The 25,198-nt window shown below is 42.2% G+C and overlaps 2 protein-coding genes across 2 annotated transcripts in view; both read left to right on the forward strand.

Annotated features, from left to right (window-relative positions):
* The window catches only part of LOC306648285 (zinc finger protein 320-like), a 182,013-nt gene that overhangs the window by 33,827 nt on the left and 122,988 nt on the right, over positions 1-25,198 (forward strand). The window lies entirely within an intron of this gene.
* LOC306648288 (nuclear receptor-binding factor 2-like) lies at positions 18,579-19,510 on the forward strand. Its single transcript, XM_079118277.1, has one exon. It carries the CDS (start codon positions 18,642-18,644, stop codon positions 19,371-19,373), a length of 732 nt encoding a protein of 243 aa, XP_078974403.1. The 5' UTR covers positions 18,579-18,641; the 3' UTR covers positions 19,374-19,510.

The following is a 25,198-nucleotide window of genomic DNA, read 5'->3' on the forward strand; positions in this document are numbered from 1 at the left end:
TTCCTGTAGCTGCAAGGAAATTTTCCCTAGATATTTGGTTGTCAAATGCAACAGTAAACATCATAAAAGTATTTTTGCTGTTAAGCTCAGTGGTTCCTGTTTGAGTTCCCTTCTAGTCCTCTGACTCTAAATATTTCATCCTCTGCACAAAACTTCAGCAGGTCAGGGTCATCCAATGAGTGACCTTTCCCCAGCTCACTGTTTTGGTGATTTTACTTTTTCATTGAAAGAAACATACAGAAGTCATAGGTGGAAATTCACAAATGAAACACACTTCACTGTGCAACACACAGATCAGGCAGCACAGTCCTGTCAGCTTTGCAGAAGACCCCTATGCCTTTCCTAAATCCACAGCCCTCAAGGAGGCTTCTCCTGGTGATTTGTAGGAGTGGACTTACCTGTTCTAACATTTCCGAGTTGAAGTGACTTTTACATGTATTTACATTCATTTGTGTACTTTTAACAAATGAATTCAGGAAGCTGAAGTATCTTATATTTTGCTTCTTTTCAGTCCATGTGATTTTTGTGACTGTGGTATTGGCACTCAGTGGCATGGTGATATGGGATTCCATTGTGTGAACATCAATCGATGGAGTCATTATGCTGTTAATTGATACATCTGAATGGCCTTCAAGTTGAAGCTATTATGACTGTTCCTGGGAAATAAACTCTGGAATTTGTATTCTGTGATAAAATAGAAATTGGGCTTAGGTCAATTGGGGTGGCTGGTATGTAGGTTTCATCAGTCTCCTTAAATAGAATCTACCAAACTCTTTTCCAAAATACCTGTACCAATATCAGCATACATCGCCATTGTATACGATTCCTAGTTTACTTCCATCCTCTCAAAACTTGGCATTTCTTGACATTTTTTATTTCAGTTTTTATTGTGTGATGATAACAGGGAGTGGTCTCAACAGAGGCACTAAACACATTCTCCATATGTATTACTCATTAAATAATATCTTTTCTTTCATAGGTTTTGCTAAAATGTGTTGCTTCTTTTATTGTGGTGTGTATTCTGTAATGTCACCCACTGAACTCTTCCCAGAGTATGGGTAGGTATGATACTGGACGAGATCAGTCTTGTAATTAATATGATCTGATTTGTCATTTTAACTACAGTTACAGTTACTATAGTTTAACTATAGTTACAGTTTAAGGTGCTTAAACTGTTCAATAAACATATTTATTCCTAAGACTCCAGAAATACTTTGATTATAAAAGTTCATTCATTTTCTTAAAATTTAGATCAGAAATTCATGTAGCACTTCTTCATTCTATGGAATGGGTGGTGATTAAATTTGTCTGTTTTGCAATGACTATCAAATATCAGTTTATTCTGGAAATGTTGAATTGTGCTCTCTGTCCACTGCTCTCGTTTTCCATTGTTTCTCCCAGGTTATCATCACCTGATTTCAAGCTGACTTTTCTATGAAATTAGGGAAATTCCCCCATCATATGTGCATCTTCATATTTTTGGCTATCCCAGAGGTACACACAGTAAAAGTTACACTTGGTGTAAAAATAAATATATGACATTTTGAGACAGGTGTTGCAATGTTTCCCAGCCTGGATTGTAATAATACCTAGAATCAAACCACACTTCTGCCTCAGGTGCCAAAGGAGTTGGGGACCCCAGGTGCACACCACTGTGCCTGGCTACAAACTTTTTTAGTGAGTACTTTTGCTCATAGGAATGGCTGTTACCATAATGTAAAGGACAATGTGCTGAATGACAGAATGGCCTCCAGGGAGGTGGCAACAGGACTGATGATGCTCTTATCACAGACTGCTGGTGGAGTCCTGGGAAATTTCTTTCTTCTTCACTACTAACTTTTCCTTTCCTGCAGTGGGTGCCCACTAAGGTCCACAGATTAGATCCTCATGCCTCTGAGTATAGCCAGCTAGTTTGTCACTGTCTCTAAAGGAATTCCCCAGGCAATCACAGCCTTGGAGATGAAACATTTCTTGGACCTTGGATGCACACTTATACTGCACCTTCAGCGAGTGGGCAGGAGTGTGTCCATTGCATCCCCTGCCTCTTGGCTGTCTTCCAGATCAGAAATAGCTGCATGCATTCCTGTCCGAAAGATCTCAAAAGAGAAGCTCCAACTTCCTTGGCTTCTCCATTTCCCTCTGCTGGGCCCTGTACGTAGTGGTGAATTCCATTTTTCCTCTCTATGTGCTTGGCAAATGGAATTACCAAAACCTCACAGAGTGAAGTAATTTTTGTTACTGTACTTCGGCAGGTGGTGACAAAATCACAGATTCACTATATGCAGCATTATTTGTATTTCCTGAAGACATATTTTCTGTGCTCATAATCTAGTCCAGTGGCTCCATGATTCTCATTCTGTACAGGCACAAGCAGAGAGTTCCGCACATTCACAGCATCAAAGTTTCCCCCACATCCTGCCCTGAGTCCAGAGCCACCCAGAAAATCCGTGACCTGGGGGGCACCTCTGTGAGTTTCTGCATCCTCTCCTCTCTATTAAATGTCTGTGATACAGTTTTCTTTAATCCCAGTTGGCTGATGGTGAACACCAATGACCTAATTTCAGTGTGTTTTCCCACTGTCAGACCCTTTTTTCTCATGAGATGTGCCTCCATCCTACCCAGGCTCTGCTTTTAAGAAATGCGTAATTCCCAAATGCGGTCATAAGTATATGAATTGTATGTTTTTGCACAATGTGCTATTGTTTGTTCATTATTCACTCTCCAAAGTTCAATAGAGGAACTTACAGAAGAGTCACTTGTCTTTCTGTTGCCAATCATAATGGCATGGGGTCCTCGGCTGTTTGAATGTGGGACCTTCATGGCCATGGTGGGGGCCTCTGGTCGCTGTGATTCTCCTTTTCCTCTGAGGTTGATTACAGGCATCCAAAACCCTGATGGGGCACGGCACACTTTCGTTGTGTCCTAACCTAGTTTGGAGGCCCCAGCTGAAACCACTGTGGTTTCCCTTCCAGAGCATCCCATTAAGTGCACACCAGCAGGCAAAAGACAGACTTCTGCCATTTTAACTTGATGCATCACCATCTCTTCAGCTCCAATTCTGTTCTGAAGAGAACCACTGTGCCTCTACAGCATAGTGAAAATCAGCACCCAGGAGAGGCTGGTGGGATCAGAAATGGCCCTGCTACACCCTGAAAACCACACCCATGAGAATTTCTTCTATTAACCCTGTCTGGTAATTTGTGAAAGAACTCATTTCTCATAAATTCGACCTGCCTCAGAATTGATGGGTGAACATTCCAGCTCTCGGGGCCTTTGTCAACAACCACGGGCAGCAATTGTTCAGTAGTGGAGCATATAGGGGAGGGACAGTGTATGACTTTGAAGGATCAAGTGAGCAGAGGGCACAGGCACAGGGGACATCACAGTTAAAAACAGTGGAGCAGAGAGCCATTGCTCTCTGGCCACTAGAGGGTGGGGACACAAAGTTCAGAGAGGAGCAGATGGTGGAGAGTTAAAAGATATGTTCGAAGTTTTGCTTAGAGGGTGAAGTTAATGCCAGGCTAAAGATGACAAAGGGACAGAGAGAATGTCAGATATGGAAAATGAAAAACTTCACAATAATGAGACCTGGGAATAGGGAGTAAAAAAGAAAGTCATATATTATTGCATTTATACTTTCCCAATACATTCCTTCCCAGTGGCAAAACAAACCTCGGGGAGGAGGTATCCATCAAACGCAGAAAGACAATCACTGGGAAGAGACTTAAGCATTGATCTTTCCCAGGATAAATCCTTGCCTAATGCTGGCCACACATCCCCAACCCTCCTCCCTGCCCAGTAAAAACAAATCCAAGATGCTGATCACAGACCCCAGACCTTCCAATGCCCATTAAAACAAAAAATAAGACAAACCAATTTCCTCAGTGCTCAAATTGACACATTCATTAATTAGTGAAATGGACCCCAATTTCCTGAGTACCCAGATTAACATGTTCACTAATTAAATCGCCTCTCAATATAACCTATATAAGCCCAGATTCCTCCTTTGCCCAGTGGCTCATTTGCCACCAGTAGAGTGGGTTCATCACAGGTACGTCACCCTGTTCCTGCATGAAATTTGGTTCCTCAATAAAAGGCTAAGCTGATCTGTGAAGTTTGCTTCCAACCCGTCTTTTTGTGCTAATAATGAGCAGGCAAGTTAAGGATATGGACACCTTGGGTTCTAGAAGGAGGAGGACTGCAAGGTGTTCCAGGGAGCAAGGGTGAAATGGCAACGCATGGTTAAAGGACAAAGGGGTCAATGGTCAGTGGAAGTCATGTGATGGCAGTGTGCTCTGGGAAAGGAGGCTGCAGATGGAGGAGGCAGAGCTGGGATCAAGGCAGAACCAGAGTGTAAGGAGGGAAGTGGAGCCTGAGGAGAAGATAGACATGGGGAAGAGGAAGGATATGCACAGGAAAGGGAAGGGAGCCTGAAGCAGGGGGGACCCTGGTTATGAGTGTCTGAAGAGCCCAGGAGCCAAGGGCAGGACTACAGGGTGGGCAGTGGTGGAGAGGCAGGCATACAGGCCGTGGAGGAGCTGAGATGCCTGAAGGGTGAATACTGTAGGGCTGAGCGTGTTGGGCAGAGGACACAGGGAATGGGCTGAAGTGTGTGTTCTGAAGTAGACACAGGGAGAAGGGAAGGAAGACACAGGAGGCAGAGGTACTGGGAGCAGGTGGAGGTGAGGTGGTGCTTCATTAAGGCACACAACACTTGAAGTGATGTACACTGTGCAGAGATCACCACAGTCCTGTTGGTTAGCATACCCCTCACCTGCAAGGTTACTTGGCGTGTGTGGTGAGGACATGCAAGATCTCAGCAGACTCACGGACACAACACCGTCTTGCTAACTGCAGTCTCCGTGCTGCATGGCAGATCCCCAGAGTCCATTCACGTTGCAGTGGCACTTGCTGCACTTTAACCAACCCCCATGTACCTCACTACCCACCTCGTTCCAACCATCATCCAGTCTGTTTCTGTGAAGGTGACCACGGTAGCTTCCACAGGAGTGAGATCACAGAGCACTGGTCTTTGATTGAAGTCACCTCCTGCACTGCCCCAGGTGCATGTATGTCCTGAGTGCAGTATTTCCCTGTTGAGAAGATTCCATGACATTCCATTACTTACAGAGATACACCACATTTTCTGTACCACACATTCCCTGGTGGACACGTAGTTCGCTTCTGTGCCTGACCTTCTGTGAACCGGACTGCAAGGGACATGGAGTTGTGGCTGTCACTTGGAGATAGGAATTCTTTTCTTTAGATGCACACCCAGAAGTGAGATTGCTGAACATTGTGCAAGTTTCACTTACAGTTTTCAGAAGGATCTTCATGCTGCTTTCCATGGTGGCTCTGCCAGTTTACATGGTCTCCCACAGGGCACAAGGTGCTCTGCTCTCAATATATTTCCCAGTTTTTGCTTTCTATTTTGGAATTATCCATCCAAACAGTTGTGAGTTAATATATCTGCATGACTTTGCACATTTCCCTGATGATGGTGATCCTGAGCATCTTTTCACAGATCAGCTGGCCATTTGCATGTCTTTAGAAAAACGACACTCCAAGTGCATTGTCCAATATCTGAAAAAGTGGATTTTGCTGTGAGTGTCCTGGAGGACAACATGATGCACATGGTAAAGGCACATGGTAAAATGGGTACAAGGGTGAAGAAATTAATATCCATTGTCTCTAGTAATTGCCTATATTTCTCATTTTGACAAGAACAGTTATAGTCTATTCATTGGCAAAATAATAACTAAAATATACTACCAACATGCCAGGGGTAGTGGCTAGCACACAGCTGGAATCCCAGCAACTTGGGAGGCTGAGACAGGAGGATTGCAAGTTTGAGGCCAGCCTCAGCAACTTAATGAGATCCTAAGCAAGAAAGTAAGACACTGACCCAAGATAAAAAATAAAAATAGGGTGGGTATGTGCCACATGTGGCTAGGTTAAAATCTCCGATATCCCTCCCCCTACAAACAAAGAAAAAACCCAACTATATTGCAATCGGGGATTACATCTTCTGAACCACTCATCTCATATATGTATCAGAGCTTGGCGGATGGTGTGTGCTGGCAGGTGTCTCTGGACTAAAGACCACAGTGTGTCACAACCTCAGGGCCACGTGTGGACAGCACCGTCACAGCTGGCATGGAGACAGAGTTCCTTGGAGGTGGAGGCCCAGCAGTCAGGAGGAGAAGAGAGGCTGGAGTGCAGGTGGAGGGCTGCTCCTCAGGGAGTGCAGAGGCTCACGAGCTGCAGAGGGAGATGCTGTGGAGCGTGGGGTGCCCACTGACCACCAGTATTGCAGACAAAGTGGACTGGGAGGGTCTGGAAAGGTTGCCAGCAGCCTTGGATGCTCAACCAAGGACACCTCACTTCTGACACACGTCCCCTTAGAGTCAGTGCTGCAGGGGAAGCGGGTGTGCACATAGCCGTGGTGGGCAGACCTGGTGACCCAGGGTTCCCAGATGAGAAGGACCCTCCTACAGACTCTTAGTATCTGCATCACAGTCTACCCGCCTACCTTGACAGAGGAGGTTGTCTAGGGAAGATCAAACTGCACCTCACTCTTGTCCCCTTAGTGTCTAGTGTTATTCTAGTGGTAAACTACCTCACCTACATACATGTATATATATAATAATATATGTATTGCCAGTGCTGAGATGACCTTGCATGATGACCTCAGGAACTTGAGATCCCAGAGGTTAAGTCTCTAATTCATGCTCTGATCAGGTGCCAAGAGGGTCTTGAAACTGTCTGAGTATTTTCAGAAAGGGTATGGGAATCACCCTTCCTAAAGCTAGTGCATGGGCTTCTTGGACCCACCCAGCTTATATTTACTTCTGCTTTTCCGCAGTTCTGTTGTCTTCTAAACTAGTGGCATATTATGACTTCTTATTTGGAAAATGTTTCCATTTGCTTGTGAAGTCTTATTCTATGTGCAATGATATTCTATATCAATGATGAAGAAACATTTAGATGTTTTAATAACTTCAGGCACCTGTCCCATGGTGAGTTTCATTCAATGGGTCAGGACTGACTTCACTTCCCACTTCAGGACAGGTACCCCATGACTCACTTGATTGCATTTTAGGAACAATCGCAAGGACCCTTATAACAGGAATGGTGTCACGATCACAAACCATGTCCTCAGCTTTGGAATGTGAAGAATCAACATGGAATAAACGTGTGTATTGCACAAACAGGATATTTATTCATTGCAGAGGATACATATATGGGTTCATTATCACTGATAAAGAATCTTCAAAGAATGAAGATTGAGGAACGATATTACACTAGGAGCTGTCCAGGAAAACTGGCACATGTGGGCAGGAAAACTTGTGCATTTAAAATTCAAACAGTAGGATGTCTGAGGTCTTTGAATGCACATGTTTCACATATTTTATTGATTAGAGACATTTTAGGTTTACCAGAAAGGACTAGATGGAGAGATTTTCTATATTCCCCCAGCACACTCAGCCTGTTCCACTATCAAATTCTTAGATCAGACGGTGCATTTGCTACAACCAGGAGAATAGTGTTAACAATGAAGACAAGATGATACACATCTGATAGCTGGTGTGGAAAACTGTAATAATTAGGTCCACTATATACATGCTCCTTACTAATTTAAGAGGGAAATAGTCTTACCATAATCTATGTCCACAAATGCTTCCAGGACTGTTTCAAGTGGTGTCTCCATTGGCTGCACCCTGCCCAGACTTAGAGAAAACTTTCTGCTCAGGAAATCACCATCAGATCACTTTCTACATAGGATGAGAGGATTCCTGAAAATTCTTCCCACCCTATACACCAAGCATGGAGAATATTATAGGTCAAACTCTGGAAATGATGTGTGTCCAATATGCATGAAATTCCTGTAAAGGAAACTGAACAGCTAATTAACTTTAAAACAACATCCTATGCACCATAAAAATCACATTTCCTTTTCACTTAGACTAAGGCATATCATCAGTGTCAGCAAAGATCACATTCGTTTAATCAGGAGAAATCAATAATTGAGGCTGGTGCTACCACCTCATTTGTCTCTGCTGTCTTAAGCCCATTCTTCAGCAATTGATCTACTTTCTGCGTGGCTCTGCCATACTAAGGGGTTCACTCCAGAATCCCCATTTCTGATATGTTCACTTACCCAGACTCTTGAAATAGGTCTTGGCTCAGAGATGCTGCTCTCAGATGGACATTGCATTACTCACCAGGTTCATTCTCCTTGACAGAATGGTGCTCTCAGTGCAGAGACCTCTGTGACCAGGACTGTGAGGCAGGGAGGCAGCCAGCTCCTGAGAGATGGGTCTGTGACTCTGTGACCTCCCCTCGCCTGGGACCTGCAATTTTCACTGTGCCTGTAGCAGCAATGAGCTGCAGGCTTGGGGAGCTGAGGACACTTCTGAAAACTTTCTCCCCAGGTGATACTTAGCAAAATCAATTATATGTGTCTTGCTAGAACCTCTTAAGAGGATTCTGGAATGTTTGGAGAGACTCATTCATCCATGGTCACTGGAAGTAAGCAGGGTCTCACTTGGAGAGGGCAGGAAATACTGAAGTCTGTCATGTGAATGACTGGCAGTGAGATATATATATCCCATTGTTTTCCTTGTCTCCCTGAGAAGTTTTCTACCCCAAATCTGGTTGCTTGATGATCATGCCCCTGAGTGTCATCTAAAATACTAGGATGTATTTGGAATGTGACAAAATATGTGGGAAGATTTTAAAACAAACACAAATAAAAGGCAGAAAACTACGCTAATAATTCAACTCAAAAGCCATTGGACTCACGTGCACAAATACAGGTAACTAATTTGGACTCATTTGCACAATTCCATGCCAATTTCTTACAAACATTTGCAGATAGATATACTGTACCAATATCATCCCCTTTGTTGAAAGGGGGAGAAACCTAACAATAAAGAACAAAGTTCTAAAACCTCTGTCATAAGTGACAGCGCCTGGGTCACATGGTTAGCCAGGCTAGCCCTAATCTTTCTGCAGCTCTCTGATAGGCCTGTGCTGCTAATATTCAATCAACAGCCTGAAGGGGTGAGCACAGCACAGGAGTCTGCTCTGTTATTCCTAATCCATCCAACCATGCAGGGACAATATTTACCATGAGCTTTCTTAATAAATGCTTTGAAGTCCATCATTCATGGTGAGACTTGTGGGAAAGCAGGTGTGTTTTGGGCAGTGACAAGACATGGGTATGAGATGAGGAAAAAAGGTGACATGGAGAAATGGGGACATGTGCACAGGTTGACGGTGCAGATCCTGTGATGCTGAGGAAATGTGGAGAGAAGGTCATGTGGAGAAGGCAAGAGGCCATGAAATATCCAGGTGAGGCTAATGTGCACAGCTGGGATTGGAGGATGAGGGGGCAGAGGGCAGAGGGACTTTAAGGACCTCTGACCTAACAGGTAGTGTGAGGTGGGCACAGGTCATGTGGGAATGAAGGTGCTCCTGGGAGTGGGCAGTGAGAACAGAGGTGAAGGTCACTGGGTGGTGAAAGCCACAGAAGACTGACTGTCTCAGAGGCATGAATCCCACCTGTGGACACTGAATGTACCCGGGGTAGGAGAGCCTGCCCTGAGGGGTGTCCAAAGCAGGCCTGCAGTGTGACAACAGGAGGGTGAGTCTGCAGAGAGGTGATGGATTATGGAGGGACAACTTAGACACCTGGACAGGGGGAGCAGGGAAGGAAGTGGGGGAGAGAGCTCAGGGGCCATGAGAACAAAGACTAGTAAGGGGAACAACAGAAAACCCATGTTCAAGAGGGACACCTCCAGATTTCAAGAATAGTTGAAGGGTTGCAGTTCTACAGCCATGTGGTATAACTGGAGGACATGTAAAGACACCAGAGAGGCCAATGAGCATGTCTATATTCAGGACCAGGAATCATGAATGGAGTTAGAAGACCATGAGCTGTCCACCCAGGACAAAGACAGGATGGTGGGATTGGCTGTGATCAATCTGGGAGTGAACTGGGAGAACGCCTGGGAGTTCAAGCTTGGGCATTTGGTTGTGTGGGGCACAGAGGTCTTGGAGATGACCTGAGAAACTGGATTGGGAAGTGACATCAGACAAGAGAAAGAAGGGCATTGACAATGGCTTTTGTGGGGTAATGAGAGGTGGAACAGCTCTCCTGAGTCCCTCAGGAGAGGCATCACAGAGGAGTGACTGTGAGAGACAGGACACAGGTGTGTGGGGCAATATGGGTTTGGATTGGATGCAGGGACATGAGGGGCTGGTCAGGGTTCAATGTGTGTCTACAGCCACAGGGTAAAGATCCAGGCTGGCCTGTATGATACAGGGAGTAGTCTTACAATTTTCTCCACCTTGTTTTATTGTGGTATGGAAAACAAACTAATCTGAATATATTTAAGGAGTCCAAGAACACTTGATAAATACACATTGTGGGATGATTTTCACAATCCAGTTAGGTACCATAACTGTCACTTCACATCGTTATCTTCATATCGGTGTGTGGTGAGGACACTGAGGACCTCTCAGCACATTTCAAATGCTCGACACTGTATCACTAACTAAGCTCTCCATGCTGTAAGAATATCCCCAGAATATATGCATGTGGTAACAGAAATTGAGACTCTGACCAACTTCTCCCACATCCCTTACCACACACCCTTTATTAACATGGTTCTACTGTTTCTATGAGGTTGAGTTCTCAGATTCCTCGTGTGAGTTAGATCAAACAGTATCAGTGTTTGATTATGCCCTCCAGGTTCACGTGTGTCCCCAGAGTGGAAGGATGTCCCTACTTAGGAGGCTCCGTAACGTCCATCAGAAGAGACACGTCATGCTTCTAGTCGTGTTCACCCACAGGTACTCTCTGGTTGTCTCTATGCATCACCTCCTGTGAACAGTGCTGCCATGAGCAGGTCTCTTTGAGATGTGACTCTGTTCCCTCAGATTAGACCCAGAACTGGTGTTGCTATATAGTATTTTAGTTTGACTTCCATCTTTCAGAGGAATCTTTGCACTTTTTCCATGAGGGGTGTGCCCATTTATATTCATGGTGCTGTTTTGAACACATTCTTCATATCACTTGTTATCTCTTCTCTTTTTGATATTAGTGATGCCAACATTTGGGAAGTAATCTTTGTGTTTTGTGCCTTTCTCATCATGAGCACTCTTTCATGTATCTGTTGGTCTTTTATGTCCTTTTTAGAAAAATGTCACCTCAACTACTTGAACCAATTTTGAAAAAATACATCATGCATTATATACAATATACATTATTATATATTGTGGCACACAACATGATACCTCAAGATATAGAGTATAGTGGTCAGTAGAATGGAACAAAGTAACTAATCCATCAAATCACATAGACTCCCACATATACCCCATGTGAAGAACAGTTACAGTTAGCTCATTTGGCAAATCTTCCAACTAGAACACAGGATCCTAACAGAATAGCCTACAGATTTATTCTTGGTATCTTTCACCAACCTCTCCAGATAAGTATGTTTTTTTCTATGAATTGCATGTTCTATTAATCCCCTTCTACCTCTAAGAGCTTGTTGGCCCTGGGAGATCAGGTCTTCCCCATTCGTCTATCAACAAAACTGTCTTAATGTGAATTGTTTTTCCTGAGGTAGATGTTCATTTAAATTGTTTTGCAAAGTCATTCTCAGTTATCTATTTCTTTTGTGGGATGAAACATTGATGCCTGTGCCTCACTTTCTATTTCAGAGAACTTTTGGAAAGACTGGTCTTTTCTGTGACAGGAATTGATTTCCTTTCCACTGAATGTGGTGAATCCACCAGGGGTTTCTCTCTTGGAAGCTTGGTGTCTGGTGTGCAATGTGAGGTGTGGTGGGCCCCTTATGAGTTGAGGCCTGGTGGAGGCTGACAGATCACTGGGGCCTTGGTCCATTGAAAGGGCTCAGGTAGTTCATGGGACCCTGGTGAGTTCTCACAAGGGGTTGTTATGTAAGAGAGGCCTGGCACTGCCTGCTCTCTGGCTTCCCATCTGACCATGTCATCTCCCCCTTTCACACCAATTCCTTTCATCAAGTCATCCAGGGGCCTCAGAGGAAGTGAGCTGATGTTGATGTCATGCTGGTGAGGCCCAAAGAGGGAGATAAAACTTCTTTCTGTGAAGTACCTAGCCAAATGCACTGAGACCAGTGACCACGGGATACTCAGGTTTGAAGAGCCCAGAGCTTTCCTTGTCTGTTAAGCACCTGAAAAGCATAGTCACTGTCACCACTTCTGTTTGCCACAGTACTAGACGTCCTGCAAACAGCAATTATGCAAGAAGAGACAGAAAAGGATTCCACATACAAGAAAAACAGTTGTCTCACTATTTAAAGATGACCTGATTGTACACATTAAATATTTGAATAAAATGAATGGTATAACAAAATTTTCATATCAAAATCACCTGTGTCTATCTTCCAAAAATTTTTTGAAAACAAAATCAAGGAATCAATCATATTTACAATAGTTTCAAGTGGAATAAAATGCTTAGGGAATAATTTCATCAAGATAGTAAATGATCTGCTGTCCCCAACTTAAGAAATTGGTCAAAGAAATTGGAGGAAACACAAATAAATGAAAGGTATCCCACATTCATGGATCAGGAGACACAGTTTGATTAAATGTCCATGCTACCCAAAGTGTTCTACAGGTTCAATGGAATCTCTTTCAAATCTCCTTGGCATTTTTCACATGAAAAGACAGAACTGTGGAGAGTAGTGACAGAGGATGGGAGAGCAGTGGCTGAGATTGGGGGTCTCTGATGACCTCATGGCTGTGTCATGCCTGGTGCCTGGGGGTGTTCCTCTGCAAGGGCACAAGATGCTCAGCTGCTGTGGCAATGCCCTGCATGAGGAGGCTGTGCAAGCGTCCTGTGGGCTTTGACTTTGACCTCAGGCACACAGCTCCAGGAAGGAAGGAACTCTTATACTAGACAGCCACAATGTTTCACCAGCTCTGCTTCTCTGGTTCGCCTTACAGTAACTTTAAACAATGGGCTTTCTTGAGAGCTACACAAAGTTCCTTAACATTGCACTTTGCAACTATGGATTACAACTGTGGAAAAGCTACATAGATGTTCTAGTTTCTGTAACTTTCTTGAATACAAAGAATGATGCTTGCATAGTCTTTAATCTGAAAATGAGGTAAAAAGTATAAGTCATTTTTCTCCCCGCTTCTTTTATCAGGAGGAAATATCAGTGGTGAAATTTTTGTAGGTGTACTTAGAATTTATATAATAAATTTTTCTTTGCAAAAATGTGCAGTGGTATCATCATACCACAGAATATTACTAACCCTGGATGTTATTGTAAAGCAAGTTCACTTTGGACTGGACACTGACTTCTCCTAGTTGGTGAAACAGAACACCCACACACCCTCGGTACATGAAGCAGGTTTTTTACTTACACACAGGTAGCAAGGGACAGTAAAAGCTTAGGATTCATTCCAAGTTTGTCCCCAGCACTCATGAAGACTCCTTATGGAAGACTCAGTTTCACCCAAGTGTACACCACATACACCAGAGCTGAAGGACCCCAGAAAGATGTATACCCTCAGTTATATTTCCTAGAATCACATGACTCTCTAAACCATTAAAAGGTGACCTGATTCCAGGGAAAATTAGAACAGAGACTGAACAGAAAGGGTCTGATGGCTGGGAAACACCCAGTGACTGTGGCAGATGTGTTCACCACAAACCAGTTGGGATTAGAAATAAGAATCATACAACTCTGAAAGATGCAGGAGAGTGTGTAAAATGGGTCAAAGGTGTTCAGTAGGAGAAGGATGGTTTTGGTGACTCTGGACACAGGAGAGGACCTGGGAGAGGTGGTCTTATTAATGTGCTACCTTCTCTGCTCTTCCTGTGCAGGGTGAGCACCATGGAGCTGCTGGCCCAGAGCATGAGCCCCCCACACACAGCATCAGGGAATGGTACCACTGCTGCATGGGGTGCGTGCTGTTGTGTCAGGACGAATGGCAGAACAGTATACAAAATCTTTCAGAGTTGTCATGGAGGAGATGCTCCATTTTCAAGCCAAGTACATAAGAATAACAATAGTTATAAGCACGTGCATAATGCAGCTCAGCTGTATGGAGAGCCAATGCACCTGAGAGCTTGCACTTAAAGCTCTGCCCAGCTGGAGTCCTTAGGGCTGAGAGTAGTAACCTGGAACACACTCAGAAGACACAGGGTTCAATGGACACATCCCTGGCACCCTGTGAAGACAGAAAAGCAGCTTGCCTCCAATATTACCAAGGGAAAATTGCAAACTACATGCTGCCACTGCCTGGGGAAGTCCTCCACACAGGAAAGCTAACGAGCTGGCCTCAATCAGGAGCTGAAGAAGCAGGTCTGTGGGCCTTATCCTGGACCTAGTGAAGTAAAGACCATGTAATGGAGAAGAGAGAAATTGTCCAGAGCTCCATCCACAGTCTGTGACAGAAAGATGATTCCTATAGCCACCTCACTGGCTGCCATCCTGCCAGTTCCCTGCTGTCCAGCCAGAGGGTCCTGCGGGGGAGCAGGAGGCCCAAGCTGCACTTGGCCTGAAAAACCAAAACCCAGCATTGCCCACTCTCCAGAGTTACTACTGTGAATATCTACTTAAAGTTGTTCTTTTATTAAGCTATTGCTAAGTGATTTCTATAAGTTTTTTTTAAAAAGAATGAATTATGCACTGTTTGCTACTGTGTAGGGAACACATGTGTATCTTCACAACATGAGGCAGGTGCTGAGATGTCTTCCCATAATGAAAAGGAACTTGAACCTTCAGTGGTTAAGTGTCTCTCCAAATTCACGTTCTGATTAGGGACAGAGAGAGGTCTTGAAACCGGCTGAGTGGAAACAGAGTTCAGTGAACCACAAGGGTATCCTAAAGGCCTTTTATCTCTTTTCTTCACATAATTCAGGAATTTTGATTTTCAAAATTCCTGTTATGTTGTAAACTCAGGTATTGTATAATTTATTATAAAAATGTTTTGATTTGCTTATAAAGATTTATTCTATAGAACCATACCCATTATTAGGAAATGTTTGGATATTTTAATAACTGCAGGTGCACTGAGGGAATGATAGCACTGCAGGCACCTGTCCCAGGGTTTTATGTGCAGTAAGGCAGAACTGGATCCAATCAGATCAGCTACCCCACGGCTCCCTTGGCTGTGTCAGGAACAAAGTGCAATGATAACCATCACAGGAATTTGTGACAATCTCATGACATGTCCTAAAATTTAGGATATAATACACCAACGCCTGATAAAAGAGCGTAGAGTAGAAACAAAATTATTACTGATTTCAGATGATACACTTATGAGATAATAAATAGCAGAGACAAGTGAAATTGTTAGCACAGAGCAAGACTGATGAGTGATATTGAAGGACCTCCAAAAAGGAGACCCCAACTCTATCCCTCGGATCTATGGCCACCCCAATCAACCACAGGAGGCGTCACTCGATGCAAACCGCAAGAGGTGTTTATTCCAGCGCGCTGGGACCCGACTCGTGACTCACGCAGGAGTCCAAGGGTCGAGTCCCTAGCAGAAAATCTTACAAGTTTATAAAGGCAGAAAACCACACATCAGGAGGGGTCGCACATGAGAAAAAGGGGAAAAAAGGAAAAATGGGGAACAAACCTGCCGGGAAATTCCAAAGGGGGTCTGAGTTGTCTGACAACATACAACATGTTTTACAATGTTTTACAACAGGGCGTAGATTCTGGTCAATAGTTTCTGGTGATCCTACTGTTTGAGCACTATCTAGTTATCTGGCTCAATTTACTCTTTTACTCTCTGTTTGGGGCTATTTCCTGAAACAGCTTTAGGGGCTTTGCTCCCATCACTGGGAGGGTGACCTCAGGGAGTTAAGATAACTGGGAGGGTGACCTTAGGGAGTTGAGATAAAACAACTTAAAAAAATGTTCATTCTTTCAATATTACAGTACGCAACCTGGCATGAGTAAAAAAGAAGTCTTGTGCTTTTCAAAAGTTGAAATATTAGATTTTAAGGGGTGACTCGGAAATCTCACTTTAATAGAATTTATTGTTTAGAACAACTTTATGTTCATGAAAAATTGAGCAGAAAGTGAAGAGATTTTGCAAGTGCCCCCTCTATATTCTAAGTCTGTTCCATGACCATTTCCTAAGCCAGATGTTGCATTTGTTACCATGAGGTGAGGGTTTTTAAACAGAAGCAAGATGACAGACATCCGGCAGATGATGCTGGAAACTTATGAGAATCTAGCTCACATTTTCATGCATACATGTTGTTCACCATGTTGAGAGGGAAACGGTCTCAATGTTACTGAAGCCAGAATTGGGAACAGGTAGTTAGTGTAGAAATAGGGGATCGGGTCAAATCGAGGAAATGGAGGCCATAAAATCATCTGCCTCTGGAAGTTGGAGACTGCCCCTGGAAGAATGGAATGTCAAGGATCTCCAGAGCCCATTGATCACCAAATTTACCTGCCTTTATCAGGGACTGCAAGCAAGGAGCTGCTAATTAATGCCCCCTGGGCCCTTGCCTGCCTGAATCACCTTGGCCCTCCCCCTGCCCATGGCTTCTCACTTAATGCAGAACCAGACCTAGTCACTAGGCAGGAAGGAGAGATAGGGGGGGAGAGAACTGGAGAACAAAAGAGAATTTAAACTATAAAAGATGTAGGGTGCGCTCATTTCTTGGGACTTTAGAACATCAGCCATGGCCCCCTTCTCCCTGCTGGAAGAAGTCTGTATTATTAGCTTTAAATAAAACCTGCTTACTATGCTTGCCTTGGTGAGCTTCTCTAGTGTTCAATCTTCAACATTAGAAGGAGCAGAACTCGTCACCGGTAAACGGCAGTATCAGATTTGGAGGTCCCACTGAGATTTACGCTTAGGTAAGTAAGCTTCTCTCTCCATGCACCCCACATCTGTTTGAGGTGCATCTTTCTGTCTCTTTATTTTTGGAGGGCAAAATGGGCACCCGTCGGCTACTTAAATGCAGTTAGTGCAGCCGCCATTCTTAAGACTCGGGTGAAAGGTTTCCCGGCCCAGGCAAGTTTCCAATCACCTGCTCTATGGGCATGTTGGACTGTGCTGAAGCCGTTTCCTACTTTTCTGTCCAGGCCTGAAGCGCAATTGCCGCCAGTACACAGTGTCCCTAGTCCTGATCTGCCCAGGATGCGTGGAGGTGGAGGAAGGGTTGTATCAACTGCGGGGTTCTCGGCCTGGGCTACTCTCGGGTGGACCCCAAAGGTTCCTTCTCCGGACTCCCCCTCCCGACAGCCCTGAAGGGTATCCAGAGTGATCGGTAGATGAATGGCACCGAGGGAAAGCACCAATTACCTTTGCCTCCTTATGGGCTGCACAGTGCGCAACACTCCCGCACATCCACTCCCTCCTGGATGCTCCCCTTCCCTTGCCGGTCAGACATTAGGAATTCAAGCTGTAGGATTAAGGCCTGGGATGATTAGTATGAAAATGCCCAGGTTCCCTTTGTTCGCATAGTTAGCCTTCACTAGTCTAGACATCTAGGGTCTCCCCATTACTGTTCCTGTGCTTAATGTGCTCACAGTGTTCTCTTTAAGCTGCAAGAGGGAGGCATTTAAAAACCCCTCCCGTGAGACCCTCCAAGCAAAGGGAGGGGACAACCAACAGATGTCCCCTCACCCTCTGGAGATTCCTTTAGTCTACAGAGAAAAAAGATAGGCAAAAGCCACACTTTTTACTTTTGTCATCATTTTTCACAATTAGGAGTTTATAGTGGCAGGAGGAAAGCAGTAATGCCCTTAAGTCTGAATCCTCTCGGGGTCTCTAGCACAGGGCAAACTAGGACCATAGCACTTTGCTGAAGAAGGCCAGAAATAACTTTGGCAAAGCCAGGTAGTGAGAGACGGGTTTTTTCTGAACCGTAAGGAAGCTCAAAGTTAGGGAGACGTCCCTAATATTTCTAACTCAGAAGGGAGCTTCTCTCTCAACAGTGTTGCCAGGTTCACCACTACCCTGCATACTGCTAAATTGCAAATGATCAAGAAAAGTGCCTTTCATATGTTACCATGCTTGACATCAATAATTTCTACCATGAGAGGAGAAAGCCTTGAGGAATCGCCCACTAAGGGAGGAAAATCGAGGGGACCCTCCCAACTTAAGACAAAAATAAATTTAAGGAGGCTCTTGGAGGATCCTAATAAATATTGAGATGTTTCAAAACTTACGCCAGGTATTTGACTTCACCTGGAAAATTAGGCTATTAATCATCTAGAGCACAGGCAGTTCCCAGAAACCATCCTAACTGGGATTTGAATAATGAGTAGGATGCCTAAAAAAACTATTATGGACGGTGCTGGAGGAGGAAGTGGTGTGGTTGTTGCTCCCTTTGCGCCCACCAGTGGCTCCCTGGGCGCGCTGAGGGGCGGCTGTCTCCAAGGCTGCGTCGAGGTCTTCTTGTACTCCCCTCCATGTGCCCTGGCGCGCCTCTCTCCTTCCTCAGGCCGCCGCTTATGCCGGGGTCTATGGAAGTAATGGAAGGACCCCTCAACCTGGCTCATCAGCAGAGCAGACGAGCAGACCGTTTATTAGCTGCAGGGAAATGCGAAGAGGCTATTTCTTGCCACAAAAAGGCTGCGGCATATCTTTCTGATGCTATGAAGTTGACCCAGTCTGAACAGGCTCATTTATCACTGGAATTGCAAAGGGATAGCCACATGAAACAGCTCCTCCTCATCCAGGAGAGGTGGAAAAGGGCAAAGCGTGAAGAACGATCAAAAGCTCAGAACATAGACAAGGATGTAGCTACCCATCTTCAGGCATCTCACAAACCCTCTGCTGAGGATGCAGAGGGTCAGAGTCCCCTTCTTTCTCAGAAGTACAGCCCTTCCACAGAGAAACACCTCCCTGAAATTCAGGAAGCCTTTGACAGGGATCCAGACACACTACTATTTTTACTTCAGCAAAAGAGTGAGCCAACAGAGCCATGTATTGGAAGCAAAGCCCCTAAGGATGATAAAACAATTATTGAAGAGCAAGCAACCAAAATTGCAGATTTGAAGAGGCATGTGGAGTTCCTTGTGGCTGAGAATGAAAGATTAAGAAAAGAAAATAAACAACTGAAGGCTGAAAAAGCCAGACTTCTAAAAGGTCTAGTGGATAAGGAGCTGGATATGGATGCTGATTTTGTAGAAAAGTCAGAGTTATGGAGCTTGCCACCACATTCAGACACTGCTACAGCTTCTTCAACCTGGCAGAAATTTGCAGCAAATACTGGGAAAGCCAAGGACATTCCAATACCGAATCTTCCTCCCTTGGATTTTCCATCTCCAGAACTTCCGCTTATGGAGCTCTCTGAGGATTTTCTGAAAGGACTTATGAATAATTAAAATGGAAGGCATTTGGAGAGATCAAAAGAAGAAATTTAGCAACACAGTTAATCCGGAAAAGAAGAAGAAAAAAAAAAAAAAAAAAGGGAAAACCACATAACCACATACAAGAGTAATTCCAGATGTGCTGCACCATCTGGCTGACTGGCAGGAGCAGCGTTGTCAGGACATGGGAAACAGTCACTGTGAAATCTATTGCATATCTGATCTACCCACTTGAGCTAATGATTCCCCCTGGCAGACAGTAAACTCTTGGAGGTTCACTTTCTCCTGATACCAAATGGCTACCTGGAATAATTTTCTCAAGCACCAATTATTTTTCTTATCTTCAGGGTTAAAACATTAAAAATAAGTATGATTAATCTATAATGCCATAAATGATAATGTAAAACCTAAATAATATGGTGGCCTGAGGGGCTGCCTTGTATTTGAAACATGCTTTCTATCATGCATTTATTGTATGCATTTTGTTATGCACATTTTGTTTAAGGTGTGTAAGATGTACACCTATCTAGATGAAACTATATGTGCCACATTTTGCACTACTTATGATGATAACCTCAAGACTATCAGGAGAAATATTTAAATTTCCATTTTATGAAGAAAGAAACCAAATTATTAGTTATGCTTTTAAAAAAAATTACCAGTTTACATAATTAATCAGGGTGCATTTTACGTTCTAACTTTGTTACATAATGCATCATTTAAAAATATTAAGGAAAGATTCTTTGTTTTTAATGATGCATGAGGAAGTAACGCTAGTTGGCAGTATTTGATTGTAAGAGATCAAAAAAGTAATTGTGTTTAAAAAAAAAAAAAAACTATTATGCAGCCTTCAGGAAAGTCCTGCTATTTTCATGGAGAGACTTAGAAAAGCAATAAGAAAACACACCACTCTGAATCCTGAATCCATAAAGGGCCACCTACTTTTGAAGTATAAATTTATCATTTAGTCAGCCCCAAATATTTAGAGGAAATTACAAAAATTGGCACATGGCCCTGATCAATCCTCAGATGATCTTCTCCAGTTTGCATCTTCGGTTTTTTTAATAGACATCAAAAGGAAAGAAAAGGGAACATATAGGCAAGAAAAAGGACTTATTAAAGATCATTCAAACTGATAGAAACTTTTAATGCCTTGAAATAGTCCATGCAATTTGCCCATTTTTAGGAGTTAAAAAGCAAACTGCCTAGTCCAAAACCTTAGAATAATGAAGCAGTAATTTACCCCACCCTGTAGTTCTTAATCCATACACTTTTATCTTGGATTCCAATTGCTGCTTGGTTTACTAAGTTAGATTTAAAAGATGACTTTTCCTGTCTATGCTAGACTGAATGGCAATTTCTGTTTGCATTTGAGGAACCAGATACTATATCTCAACTAACCTAGACAGTATTGTCTCAGAATTTAGATGGCCCTCACCTGTTCCGGACAAACCTTAGCTAAGGACTTAACAAAATTCAGAGATAAAACATCTGTAATTGTTCTCCAGTAAGTAAATGACATCTTCTATGTGCCTCCACCCAGGAGGAATATCAAAAGGCCATTTTAGAGCTCCTAAACTTCTTAGCTAATAGGAATTATAAGATCTCAAAGGTAAAGCTTAATTATGTCATCAACAGGTTCAATACTACAGAAAATAGCCACTATAGGACAATATTCTGCCCCCAGGAATATCAAGAAGGGGCCTTACTTCAAGCTCCTGTCCTCAGCTTACCTATGAAGCAAGATTTAACCTGTTAGTCACAAAGGGGAAAATAAATCCTGGATAAGCAGTCATAGGCAGCTCCATAAACAATGGCATATCTCAGTGAGGAACTTAGCAAAGTAGTTTCATTCTCAAAAATAATGGAAAATAAGGTCTCATAATTTTCTTTGACATCCAACCTGTCCTGATGAGATGGCTAAAATGCCCTAGGCACAAAGTTTGTGTTAAAACCGGTTAGATCCTTCCAGATCTCAGTCAAGGCTTACATTGAAATGTGAATAAAGGAAGCCTAAAGGCTCAATAGGAGACCGGTTTCAAACCCAAGGGGAAAAAAAAAGGTAAAAAGAGCCTTATCTAAACTCCAGCAAAAGTAAATTTTATGGTACTTCACTAAAGTAATTAATGGCCGTATCATTTTTCCAGGACTCTTTTTTTTTAATTATGCTTTTTTGAGCTCATGATTTTTTTTGATCAGTTCTATTTTTTATTCAACTAGAGTTTTTGAACATCTGTTACATTGCAATGGAGATTCACCTATAAAGTTACCAGGCCTTTGATTTTGTGTTATTTGTATGTTGTGCCGTCTGATGTCATGTTTTGTCTGTATCAAAACTGAGCGCTCCTAAAATTAAAATTTAAAAAATGGATCCAGATACTCTCAATTCATGTGATTTAAAAAGGTTCTAATTGGGTAAAATAATAAAAGTAAAATGTCTTTGAAAATAACTCACAAGTCTCTAGGTGGTCAAGCTAATAAAATATTAATAAACATTTTTATTAATGTTAATAAAGTGTCTAATATCAATTGTTTCTAGGACTTTTCTTCAACAGGGAAGAGACAGCAAATACTCTTCAGGACACTTGTCTGATATCTTGGTTTTTACAGAATAAGTGAATTAGAGTTAACCTGTATGGGATTACTCAAATATGTTTGTAGAGACATCTGATTAATTTACAAAGTTAAAATGCTAATTGTTAAATAACATCGAGTACTTTTAACTCCTTAAATTCCATGGGGTATCATACTTAAACATTATTGGTGTTTTCATAGGTTGGTAAATAAAAGGGTTTAAACTTGCTTTGTGTCATCACTAAACTAAAAACAAGGTTACTAAGAGTTATGTCCTAACAAGTGCAATTCTATATACAAAGGCTCCCAAAAGTTTCAACTGTGTTTCAATTGGAGTACTATAAACAACAGAATAATCTTATTAAAATAGAGTAATTTATCTAAATTCAGAAATTTCATAAGAGTTGTTTCAGAATGTGAACAAAAAGGGGTCAACAAATAGGAAAGAAAAAATAAAAGGTTCTGGGTATGGAAATATATTTAGTAAAAGGGGAAAGGAAATGTTTCTGGGTAAGAAAGTGCCTGTGTGATGAAATACATGAGGGTCTAAGTAAGTGCTAAGAAAGTCTGTGTGTAAGTAAAGGGCAAGTCTAAACAAGTTTGCGTGTAACTAAGTTGGTTGTATGTGTGTGAGACACCTAAAGCTATTTAAGGTTTTCCTAAGGTGAAATATTAATGTTCTGATATAAACCAAAGTTTAATCTATATGGTAAAATGACAAGGATTTCTTAGAAACACTAATTTACTCTTAACTTTATGTCTATTAAGTTTTATTCTTTGGAACAATTAGTCTTAAAAATTAGGGGTTTATACAATTACGGTTAAACAACTGTTAGATTATTGTATTATGTTACAGAGTCTACATTTTTCTTTAAAAACTAAATTTGGTAAGATAAAAGTGTCAAGGTAATTGTGAAATGGTCACTAGTTGTATATTAAATGTGTTCATATTTCTCAGGACCACAAGTTTTTAAAGCAGGGAATTTATCAAGCTCTGCTATTCTCCAGATTAAACTTGTCTGTAATGGTAATCTTAAACTTATAAAGAGTAAATTTTATTGGGAATTTATTTCTATCATTTAATGTTCTAGTATAGGACCTGTTATCAATGGGGTATGTGTAAAATTTGTTACTTTTTACACTGAGATAAAAAATTTCAAATATAAATGTATTTATAAATGTTAGAGCCTGACTTGTAAAGGTTAATATTGTGAAACATGAAAACATTTTGCCACTTAAGTTAAAAGCTCTCTCAGGCTTTCTTCAATTTATGTTTTAGATATAATGTTAAATTGTTTTAACTAGTGTTCATATAGACTCAGGAAACAATATATGTAAACTTCTTAAATGACATTTAAGAAAGAAGGAAAGATCAACATCAGAATTAGAACACTTAAGATCTATAAGAGCCACACCTTACCTGAGATAAGGCTCTGCCTCCCACCTCACTGTGTGTACAATAGCTCCAAAATAAGCCAGACTTCAGCTTATTTAAAGTTATAGTCAAAAGATTGGTTTTTGTATAAAAGTACTGTGATCTCAAATAGGGGATATAATGTGGTTCTCAGTCAAAATTCAAGATAGCTATTATACAAGCAGAATATATTTTTACTCTTGCTAATTTCATTTTGTAAAACTGTTACCTGTTAATATTTTGCAGAAGTAGCTGCTTCAAGAACACACAACCTAGGTAACTTGTGATAATAAGCCATCACCTGTAGAACAGATAGTGGTAACTTCCAGTACTAATACAGACTCCAGTTAGATAAAAGGGTAAATAACTGTAAAGTTATAGACATTGAAGTTAAAGCCCAGTACTCTTACTTTATGACTGTGAGACTGGCTTGCTGGATAATTAAGATCAAACTTAGAGATTGGAGTTAAATACAGAGGTCAAGAAAAGTCCATATTTGGGTCTTGCCCTCAATGTCAGCCTGAACCCAGGGAATAAGAGAACTTCTCTAAGGAGCGTTGCAACTCTGGGTCACACAACTTCCTGATCAAGGAGATTGTTGAGACTAGAGGATGAAAAATCACCCAGTGCATGTGCTGCAGAGGAGGGTCATGAAAAAAGGGAAATATCCCTTAATGCTTCCAAAGGAAGTCACCTCATCAAGAGACCCTGCCTAACCAAAGTCACTGGTGGAACTAGGAAGCCGCTCTTAAGTTCTCTATGAGTGACCCCTGTGGGAACACAGCTGACTCTTTAACAAGACAGGAACCAGGTCAATTTGACCAGCTTGATCTTAGATACCCAGCAAAACAGTTAAAACCAAAGTATAGCCATTCTTGGGCATTTAAAGGAAATAATAGTTAAATGTAACTTAAGATGTACACTTGTATTAGCCCACTGTAATAAAGACTGGAAGCTACAAATGAAAGATTCTTCAGCAAATGTGCCTGATAACTATCAACTGCCAGTCAGAAGTTTTTAGTCAGTTTAAGGCCTTCCTAAGCTACACAGGCAGTCTTAATCTATGTTTGCTCGTATGATTATCTATCCCTAAGTAACGGAAGTATAGAGATCTCTACTAAACACAGGTTATACCAATAAAGGGATATTTTACAAAATCAGATGATATTAAGTAGCTTAACTATTTTCTGGGGACATCAATGACATTGAGTTAAATGTCGTGTTTACATTCCTGATAACCTGGACAATGTTAAAGTCCCCAAATAAAGGCCTTGTCCTCTCCAGCCTTTGCTAGGCCTAGTTATGGGAACAATTTCTCAGTTCTTCCACCTCCTGGTGAGAGATTGACTTCTGTCATTTTCATGATACTCAGTGGCATGTTTCAGATGCTGCAACATTTACTTTGTACTAATCTCATTTCAGTACTCATGTCTTTTTGTTCTTCTATCATAGAAGCACCCATCCCCAGATGACTTTACAACCTGCTCTTCCCCAACCAGACTTCTACCTTGGACCCATCGATTGACCCAATTTTTAAAAAAAGGAACTCCAAGCTGCTTGCCCCATGCCACCCACTTCCAGCTCGAAGAAGCCAGAGCGGTCATCGACCTCCTTCCCCAGCAGCATGGAGTTTCTAAGATTAGAGGGGGGAATGAAGCCAGAATTGGGAACAGGTAGTTAGTGTAGAAATAGGGGATCGGGTCAAATCGAGGAAATGGAGGCCATAAAATCATCTGCCTCTGGAAGTTGGAGACTGCCCCTGGAAGAATGGAATGTCAAGCATCTCCGGAGTCCATTGATCACCAAATTTACCTGCCTTTATCAGGGACTGCAAGCAAGGAGCTGCTAATTA

Source organism: Sciurus vulgaris (assembly GCF_902686455.1).
Source record: "Sciurus vulgaris genome assembly, chromosome: 17".
Lineage (NCBI taxonomy): Eukaryota > Metazoa > Chordata > Mammalia > Rodentia > Sciuridae > Sciurus > Sciurus vulgaris.